The sequence below is a fragment of the Brassica oleracea genome, chromosome C5 (assembly GCF_000695525.1).
Source record: "Brassica oleracea var. oleracea cultivar TO1000 chromosome C5, BOL, whole genome shotgun sequence".
Classification (NCBI taxonomy): domain Eukaryota; kingdom Viridiplantae; phylum Streptophyta; class Magnoliopsida; order Brassicales; family Brassicaceae; genus Brassica; species Brassica oleracea.
In genome coordinates this window covers 13,420,219-13,430,024 of record NC_027752.1, presented here as the reverse complement: position 1 = coordinate 13,430,024, position 9,806 = coordinate 13,420,219, and the positions used below count along the sequence as shown (strand labels likewise).

The following is a 9,806-nucleotide window of genomic DNA, read 5'->3' as shown; positions in this document are numbered from 1 at the left end:
TTTGGCTATATGAGTCAATACTTTACAGTCTATGAGACTGAAGATCTCTGCAATTCTCGCCATGAGAGTGTTGTAGATTTCATACTCAAAGTTGTATTCCTTTTCTTATTCAAGTTTATAAAGAGATTTACAAAGTTCTGTAGATCGAGGTAGCTAAACCTTATCATTGGTGCTGTGAAACTGGTTCTGAGTCGATCGCGATGCCTTCTCGAAGTTCGTCACCATCGGAGGTTTTGAATCAGCCAGATTCGGCGGAGGAAGATGTTTCGATGCGGAAGGAGGTGGAGTTTTTGAACGAATCATACAAATTGTTGATGAGGAAAACATCGAAGAGTAATCAGCACCCTAAATTAGTTTTCAAACTCAAGCAGAAGTATATATGATAGTATATTTTATCAACTACAATGTTTCAAACGACGAAAGAAAAAGCCACCAATATATATATATATATATATATATATATATATATATATATCAAGAATTAATGCTATTGAGGAACATTTTTTAGAAAGAAAAGAAAAAGAAGCAATAGTAAAGGAGGGAAGGTGAAGCAGGGTAAGACATAAGAATCCGCTTTCTATAAAATGTTCCTCATCATGAAGGGAGGGTGAAGCAGGGTAAGTCATAAGAATCCGCTTTCTTACAAAGACATCCTGCTATGCTAACGAGGGGTCTTAAGCAAACAAAGTCGATGTCTCAGGAATTAGTCCCGGATCATATTTCATAATCAGCTGAATGAGATGAGGTTTGGTACGGTGGAGGATAGCTTGGAGGAGATCTTGAAGAGGTTAGATAAGCGTCCGGTGGAGGAGTATGATGGCGATCTTCGTTCGCGAGCTCCAGAGTCTTCGAGTCCGACGTTTCAGGTACCGATTCGTAACTCGGAGATGAATCGGAACAATACCTCACCTGGTTTTCGTTCTGGAGATTTGAATCTGATGACTCGTGATAGTATGCTTAAGAAGATTGAGATGCCGAGTTGTGATGGATCGAAGATATCTGATTGGTTAGTGGATATTGAACACTTCTTTGTTGTTGGTCGCTTTCATGATCATGAACGACTAGATCTGATTCCGCTATGCATTAAAGGACGAGTGAAGAAGTGGTTTGCTTGGGCGTTGCGCCGTGGTGGATTCCGCAATTGGTTGGAGTTCAAACAACAATTGGTTTTGCGTTTTACAAAATCCATTGATGAGGAACCAAGCACAAGATTTTTTTCCATCAAACAGACGGGATCAGTAGCTGATTATGTGAGCGAGTTTGAGGAGTTATCAACTCAGGTACCAGGCATTGAAGATAGACATTTGGGGAGGATATTTTATAATGGCTTGAGTACTGAGATGAAGGAAGTGATTAAGATGAAGGATCCACAAGGCCTAGCAAACTTCATTGCAGCCATCCTCAGAATGGAGAAGAGTGCTTTCTACAAGGTGGTGAGCAAGGTTGGTCCTAATGAAGTTGTGGGTGCTACTCGAGCCACTAATACGCATCGTGGTGCTTGTCATAACAATGGAGGTAAAGTCTGGGATAAGCAGAGAGGTGATTCAAGTGGGGGTTATCGAGGTGATCAACAGTTTGTTCAAAGGCCAAGGTTGAAATACACTGATGCTGAGGTAGATCCAATGAGAAGAGATCAAATTTGTTTCAAATGCAAAGGTCTTTGGTCTAGGACTCATATATGTCCTAATAGATAGATTAGGGCGATGATTGTGGTGCATGTGATTGAGATGGAAGTTACGGAGGAAGAAGATGTTGTTTTACAAGAAGTGGATCATAATATGTGCTGTGAAGTGAGAACCTTGTCTATGGATTCATTCTTGGGGATTGACTCTCCGAAGACTATGAAGTTACGAGGACGGATTGGTCAGAGGGAGTTGGTCTTTATGATTGATAGTAGAGCTTCTCATAATTTCATCTCCCTGGAGATAGCTAGTAAATTGAGGTTGGGATGGAAGATTCGAGTGGTGTTGATGTGTTGTTAGGTAATGGAGTGATGGTGAAGGCAGCTGGATTATGTACAACGGTGAAGTTTCAGTTGAATACAACCACTTTTAGTTTGGAGTTTATAGCCTTGGAGTTGGGAAGTGTGGATGTTATTTTGAGAGTTCAATGACTGGCAACTCTGGGAAAGTGTGAGGTTGATTGGAGGCTGCAAGAGTTTTCTTTCTTCTATGAGGGTGTGCGGGTGACTTTATATGGTGATCCAACACTTCATTGCAAGAAACTTTCGTTGAAGTCCCTACCACCAGTTTACTATGACCCGTTTGGTGGCCCTGATATGTTGTTGATGTCTGTTGTGGTTCCACTTGTTACCACTAGTTTGGAACCTTGTATGGCGGCGTTGTTGAGTTCATTTGAAGACGTTTTCGTTGTACCTACTGCTTTACCTCCTCTACGAGGGCAGGAGCATGCTATCAACTTGACATCCGGAGTATCTGCAATTTTGGTTCATCCTTATAGATACCCGCACGGGAGGAAAGTAGTTATGGAGAAGAAGGTTCAGGAAATGTTAGAGGCAGGTATCATCAGACCAAGTGTGAGCCCCTTTTCCTATCCTGTTCTACTGGTGAAGAAGAAAGATGGTGGTTTTCGGTTTTGTGTTGATTATAGAGCTCTGAACAAGTCTACTATACCAGACAAGTATCTGATTCCCATTATTAATCAGCTAGTTGATGAGTTGTATGGTGCAGTAGTCTTCTCGAAGCTTGATCTCAGGTTTGGCTATCATCAAATACGAATGATATTAAGAAGACGACGTTTCGAACAGTGGAGGGCCATTACGAATTCCTGATTATGCTATTTGGGCTCACGAATGCCCCTGCCACTTTTCAAGCTCTTAGGAACAAAATCTTCAAACTATTTCTGTGTGATTTTGTTCTTGTCTTCTTTGATGATATCTTGGTTTATAGTAGTTCTTTGGAGGCTCATGAAGAGCATTTGAGGAAGGTGTTACAAGTACTTTGGGAACAATCACTCTTTGCCAATCAGAAGAAATGTTCTTTTGGGGTTACTCAAGTTGAATACCTCGGTCATATCATTTCCAAAGAAGAGGTGGCTGCGGATGCTGCGAAGACTGAAGCTATGGTTAAGTGGCCTACACCTAAAACTGTGAAGCAATTGCGAGGGTTTCTCGGTTTGACAGGGTATTACAGGAGGTTTGTCAAAACTTATGGGTTAATGGCTAAGCCTCTCACATCATTGATGAAGACAAATCGGTTTGCTTGGAGTTCGGAGGCTCAGAATTCATTTGAGAAATTGAAGTCTGCTATGGTTAACGTTCCAGTCTTAACTTTACCAGATTTTTAGAAACGTTTTGTGGTGGAGACTGATGCGTCTGGTGTGGGCTTAGGAGCTATGTTAACGCAAGATAACAAACCGATGGCTTTCTTTAGCTATGCCTTAACTTAGCGTGAACAGTTGAAGCCAACTTATAAGAGGGAATTGATGGCGGTTGTCATGGCAGTGTGGAAGTGGAAGCATTATCTTTTGGGGAGACATTTCACGGTTCATACTGATCAACGCAGTATTAAATATTTGTTGGAGAAGAAAGAAGTTAATATGGAGTATCAATGGTGGTTGACAAGATTGTTGGGTTTTGACTTTGACATTATGTACAAACCAGGTTGTGAGAATAAACTAGCAGATGGCCTTTCTCGGAGTATGTCGATGGCTTCCATGCTGTTGACTCTAACAGTTCCTACAACCTTGCAGTGGCAGGACTTGTATAAAGAAATAGCTGATGATGCGTTCAGAAGTTGATTTCTCAGGTGCTAGAAAAGGGTACCTCGGTGAAGGGGAAGTCGATGATTCGCGATGGGAGGTTGTGGTCGAAGAAGAGGTTGGTGATTCCACAAACCTCGCAGTTTATTTCACTGATCTTGGCAGAGTTCCATGACAGTAAAATGGGCGGTCATTCTGGGGTTTTAAAAACCATTAAGAGAATCCATCAATCTTTTACATGGGAGGGGTTGAAGAAACTTGTGCAGGGTTATGTCGCAGCTTGCCAAGTTTGTCAGATGCATAAGCATTCAACATTGTCTCCTGCTGGTTTACTTCAACCATTGCCAATTTCGAATAGAGTGTGGGAAGATATTAGTATGGACTTTATTGAAGGGTTGCTTTTGTCTGGAGGAGTGAATGTTATTCTTGTTGACGTCGATCGCTTGAGCAAGTATGGGCATTTTATTAGCTTGAAACATCCGTTTACAGCTGTGGATGTTTCATTGAAATTTGTTCAGGAGATTGTACGTTCACACGGGATTCTGTGAAGTATTGTGTCTGATAGAGATCTGGTGCTTAAGCGCTTTTTGGAAGAAGAGTTTCAAGTTGGCTGGTACGCAGTTGAAGTACAACACTTCGTTTCACCCACAAACAGATGGTCAGACAGAGGTCTTAAATAGGTGTCTGGAGACATATTTAAGATGCTTTGCTTCGGGTCATCCTCGTTTGTGGTCTAAATTCTTGTGTTGGGCAGAGTTTTGGTTCAATACGACGTACCATACTTTGCTCAAAACCTCTCTGTTTGTAGTGGTTTATGGTCGAGACCCTCCTGCTTTGTTACCATTTGAGGAGGGCTTAACTAATAATTTTGAGTTGGAAGAGTCATTGAAGCTAAGAGATGAGATGTTGGGTCACTTGAAGGGGTGTTTGGAAAGAGCGCAAGAGTTGATGAAGGTTCATGGGGATAAACATCGTAGAGATGTTTCATTTGAGGTGCTAGATTGGTGTTTCTGAAACTTCGTACTTATCGACAGAAGTCAGTGGCGAATCGTTTCTATCCGAAACTGGCAGCCAAGTATTATGGGCCGTACAAAATTTTGGAGAAGATTGGGAAGGTAGCTTATCGGTTGCAGTTGCCTCAGGGGTCCAAGATTCATGATGTTTTTCATGTGTCACAGCTTAAGAAAACGGTGGGGACTGATGTTGAGGTGTTGGTGTTACCACCGGTGTTTTCTACTGAGACTGAAGCTCCGTTGCAACCATTGGATGTGTTGGCTACGCGTTATTCGGCGAGTAGAGAGTTAGAGTTGTTGGTGACTTGGAAAGAGAAGGATGCTGCGGACGATTCTTGAATGTTATCAAAGGATTTTATTGCGTGTTTTCCTTCTTTCGAGCTTGATGGCAAGCTCGGTTTCGATGGACGAGGTATTGATAAGTCTCAGAAGACTTACTTTCGCAAGAAGAAGAGTATAGGAGGGAAACATAGTAATGCTGACGTGGAAGGGAACGCTGGAGATGAGATTTAAATAAAAGAGAAGACCCTATGTATCTCACAGAGGCCTTGCAGTTAGATGAAGTTCAGCTTTTAAATACTTTTCAAGTTCATTTCATTTTCTTCATGCTTTGATGTTAATTGTATTTGGCGATATGAGTCAATACTCTACAGTCGCTATGAGACTGATGATCTCTACAATTCTCGCCATGTGAGTATTGTAGATTTCATACTCAAAGTTGTATGCCTTTTCTTATTCAAGTTTATAAAGTGATTTACAAAGTTCTATAGATCGAGGTAGCTAAACCTTATCACATCACTTGAAGGAAACTGAGTTGGTGAAACAGTAAAAGGAAGTCTAGGAGCTATTTCTTGTATAAGTTAATCTAGTGATAAAACTATGGTTAGTGGGAGTTGGTTTTGGAGTTGCCATGTAACCTGCGTTCCTTGTTGTATTTCATCCTTGAGTTGGTCGTGCCTCACATTTGCTTACTCCAAAAACGAGATATATTCTAGGTTATGACCTTACCAAAAGGCTCTTCAGACAAGATGTTGTGATAGCTATATCCTTCTGGTTTTAATGTGATCTTTGCCACCGATGTTGTTTGATCCGTTAGTGTTGAGGTTAAGAGTCAAGTTATATTTTTTTGTTATATAGAAGAGTCTCTAGTATCATGTAATAAGCCTAATGTTAATATCCATGAGGGTATGATGAATAGTTGTAATTTGCATTCATATGTATGTGTATAGACTCCGTTGGATCATGTTGTTTATCTCAATATGAGAAAATCTTGAACCAAATCAAATCATTTAGAATCAAACCAATCTCAATAATTCTACAATCTATATCACTTAGAATTTCAAGTCCTGCAGTTTCTTAGGATGAGTCCACCGTCTTTGGTTTGATCTTTTTATCAATTCCTAGCAAATTGTGAGGAATTTGAGCCACTGGACATGGTTGGCCAATGGCTACAATCGCATGTGAACAAGGCAAGCCTAGCTTCAAGAGTCTGACTCTTATGGTTGGTGGTAGAGGTATCTGTTAAAGCTATCTTTTGGTAAACACCTATAGATTTAAGCAGTAGACAAGAACACGAACTATGTTCTTGTGTCTAGGACTCTCATTGTTCACCACTGGTATATGCTGGATGCGGTAATATGCCTCAGTGTAGCCTTCTGCAAACCCAGCCTGCTCTACCTGAAGAAGCTCATAAAGATTCCATAATGTACACTGAATCTTCATTACTAAGCAATGTAAAAACTCTGAACTAACATATCAACACTTCAAAAACTTTTCCATGAAAAAAACATAATCAACACCCAATTGATTCTATTATATACAAAACCAAACAAATCTCAGGCATTCATTCACATATCAGAATCCGATCCACCAGAATCACTTCTCGACCTATCCGACATGAAGTTCGGAGGCAAAACAGGAAACTTAACAGCGTTCCTCTGCTGCTGAGGACTTCCCGTAACTCTCCTCTGCAAGTTCCTCGCGATCTCTACGCATACTTTATCAACCATAGCAAGAAAATCTCTAACGATAACAAACAAATGAAGTGGATTCTTCCCCTTCGCAGGCCCTCCCGCTTGGTAATACTCCGTCGTCCTCTTCACAAGCTCCATCACTTTCTTCTCTTCTTCCCTCGCCACCTTCACCTCTTCCTCAGCCGCGTCGAGAAACTCAACCATCTTCTCCACAAACCTGTTGTCTCCTCCGCATTGGGACAGCACTCGTCTCGCTTCTTTAGCTCTTGACGTGAGCGCCAAGCAAGTCGCGGAGACCGTGTCGTAGTCTATACCTGCAGCTTTCTTGACGTTTGAGAACTCAGAGCTTAACCCTCCGACAACAGGCAAACCGAGTCGAAGATACTCCTTCTCTTGCTCCTCCTTTGATATAACCTCTGAGATGGAACTGCTACTGGTTCTGCTTAAGCTTCTTCTGTTGATCAAACACCGCTTCCCTTCTGACCTAACTACCTCTTCCACCACGAAGTTAAGCAGCGTCGTTCTCCCGTCGACGCTCTTCACGTCGGAGAGTTTCAACAGCGCTGTGAGATTAAAAGCTTGAGCGTCTCCTCTAGCTGTTCCAGCATTCATCCTGTTTCCGGATTTAAGTATCGCTTCGAGAAGCTTGACGAACAAGCCACGCGACCTAAGCTCCGTACAAGCAGAGTCCAACGTCTTGAGAGAGATTTTATGGTTAGCGATCTCTGGATAGTAGTTAGCTCTGAAGAGGAGCGCGTTGAGCCTAGTGAACGCGCTGGGAACCGCTTTGAGGAGATGGAACAGGAAGGACTCAGCGTCAGCGAGCTTTGTCGTGTCGCCGTCGAACTGGAGGATCGCTGATTGCTCTTCTTGCGTTGGAGCTATCCTCGCGAGCCTCTCGAGTGTGTCGGGATGGAAATCGTTTCCTTCCATTAAAGATTCGACTAGCTCGTGACGTGTCATACCTAAGGACTTGAGCACTATGGCTGTGTTTTGAGATTTTCTAGGGTCAAGGATGAAGATCTGTGAAGGAGTGGTTGAGCTTGGCTTCTCGTGATCAGGAGACTTCTTTCCGACGGCCACGTAGCCGAACAGAGCCTCCATGAGATCAGCATCGAAGCTGAGGAAAAAAAAAACAAAATTGGAAAACATTAGGGTTTGTAAAAAGCCCTAAAAGATGGAAGTTGCTTGGGGGCTACGGTACATCACCTGAATGAGCCACGGTCGATTTTGTCCCAGACCATGGAATGGTCAGAGTCAGGGTTGACTTTATCCCAATGAAGAGGCTTCAGCTTGACCTGACCATTTTCGGAGCTTGAGCCTTCCCCTGAAGATGATCCTCTAGGAGCCGGCGGTGGTTTTGACAGAGCTGCCGTCTTCTTGGACGGCGGAGGTGGTGGCGGAGAAGGACCGTTAGACCTAGAGGGAGGAGGAGGAGGAGGTGCTGGTGCAGTCTGTTTAACCGGAGGAGGATCCGGTTTAGCAAACTCGAAAGACTCTGACTTTACCGGAAGAGAAGGAGGATGATTGTGGACTACACTGTGAGAAGTGGAGGATCTTCCTCTGAGAAGAGGCATCTCCGACTTCTTCTTGTTCTTCGAATAAATCACATTCTTCTCTTCGTCGTCGTCTCCGTGAACGATCTCTTTTCGAAAGCTTCCGCTTTTGTTGTCTCTCTGACTCTGAGACTTTCTCCAATACAACACATCGAGACCGTTCTCATCCAAGATCAAACCTTTGACGTTTCCTCCGAATCTCGTGAACCCCTCGCGAGCTAACGCGGCCTCCGCAAGCGGAGGAGCCGGCGGGAGGGTGTCCGCGACGTTGACTCTGTCTCTCCGTCGTCGCCGCCTCACGGTGTAAATATGTACGAAGAGGAAGAACACGGCCGCTACGAGTAAAGTGCTTGCCGCCGTTATTAGTATAGCCCTCGTGATCTTTTCTCTGTCTGATGATGATGATGGTGGTGATTGTGATTGTGGGTTTTGCTGCGGCAGAGGAACCGGAGAGGGAGGCGGAGCGGTGAGGGTTTCGTTTGGGAAGAAGGTTTCGATGTTTTGTGGAGAATCTGATTGAGAAAAGGAGTGATAAGGGAGAAGGAGGATCAAGGAGAGGAAAGGCAGGGTTAGATGAGGAAGGAGACGAAGCGGTGGCCATGGCTGCTTCAACATGGCAGCCTATGGAGGATTAACTCATTTGCAGAGAGCTGAGATCAATGAATGGTAACGTCTTTTTGTTATCTTGTTTTTCTTTTTGTTCTCTGTGGGTTTTGAGATGTCTTTGAGACTATTGGGGGTTTGTTTGGTATGGTGTTTGTTGACGTTATCGTCTGCAAGAAGCAGCGTAGTTGATCTGTTCTCTATAAGGAATTGGTGTGTGTTTACATGACGAACATACCCTTGAGTGTCGAATAAATGTGTACTAATACAAGGATGTTTTGGTCATTTTCCATTGATTCTCAAAATTTTATTTCAGAAGACTCAGTTTAAGTCTTGTTGCGTCGTGAGCGAGGGTTTTGGTTGGTGAGGTTGACCTTGTTTTTGAGTTTGACTTGGTCTGAACGAGTGCTCGGTCTTCTTGATCTTTTTATTTGAATTTTTGTTTTGTTTTTGAAATAACATAGCAATTATTAGATATTTGGGTTTATTGACAAAATATTTTAGCTTTATTTTCTTCGTTGTCCCTAGGGCTGGACATTTTATCCGTTAAATTTGATTCGATTCGTTATTCGTTTCAATTCGATCCGAAAATTCCGGATATCCGTAAACTTTCGAATCAAAGCAAATACTAAAAATCAATATCCGTTAAAATCGAAGCAAATCACAAATATTAAAATTTTGGAAAGCGAATATCCGATCCGATCCGGCAATATATAAATACATGTATATCTTGATTATATATAAAGTTTTTAATGTATAAAATTATATAATTATTATTCTAACATATGATTTGATAAATTCTATTCACATTATTACTTATATAAAAGTATTACATAAAAGGAAGAGAACATATTTATGATAATCATAATTTTTTCTTAAGTTTTGTGTTTTTATAATTGTTAACTAAGTTCAATTTTTTTTACAAAATATGTAGATTAATT

General features: G+C 42.0%; 2 protein-coding genes across 2 annotated transcripts; one reads left to right on the top strand and one right to left on the bottom strand.

Annotated features, from left to right (window-relative positions):
• Positions 1-740: 740 nt before the first annotated feature.
• LOC106344556 lies at positions 741-3,306 on the top strand. The gene is made up of 4 exons (XM_013783914.1): positions 741-1,613; positions 1,695-1,877; positions 2,132-2,715; positions 2,910-3,306. The coding sequence occupies exons 1-4, from the start codon at positions 741-743 to the stop codon at positions 3,304-3,306; spliced, it is 2,037 nt and encodes a 678-aa protein (XP_013639368.1).
• A 3,123-nt stretch (positions 3,307-6,429) lies between these two features.
• Positions 6,430-9,049, bottom strand: LOC106343371 (formin-like protein 4). The gene is made up of 2 exons (XM_013782551.1): positions 7,916-9,049; positions 6,430-7,826 (listed from the first exon to the last, which is right to left on the bottom strand). The coding sequence occupies exons 1-2, from the start codon at positions 8,875-8,877 to the stop codon at positions 6,581-6,583; spliced, it is 2,208 nt and encodes a 735-aa protein (XP_013638005.1). The 5' UTR covers positions 8,878-9,049; the 3' UTR covers positions 6,430-6,580.
• Between the last annotated feature and the right edge of the window lie 757 nt (positions 9,050-9,806).

Bases quoted from the DNA above. Each gene is read 5' to 3' on its own strand.
- LOC106344556 (XM_013783914.1), top strand. From the start codon at position 741: ATGAGGTTTGGTACGGTGGAGGATAGCTTGGAGGAGATCTTGAAGAGG. The intron at 1,614-1,694 runs GTAGATCCAATG...CCTAATAGATAG, and splicing joins TGAAATACACTGATGCTGAG to ATTAGGGCGATGATTGTGGT. The intron at 1,878-2,131 runs GTCTTTATGATT...ACTCTGGGAAAG, and splicing joins GGATTGGTCAGAGGGAGTTG to TGTGAGGTTGATTGGAGGCT.
- LOC106343371 (XM_013782551.1), bottom strand. From the start codon at position 8,877: ATGTTGAAGCAGCCATGGCCACCGCTTCGTCTCCTTCCTCATCTAACC. The intron at 7,827-7,915 runs GTGATGTACCGT...TTTTTTCCTCAG, and splicing joins ATCGACCGTGGCTCATTCAG to CTTCGATGCTGATCTCATGG.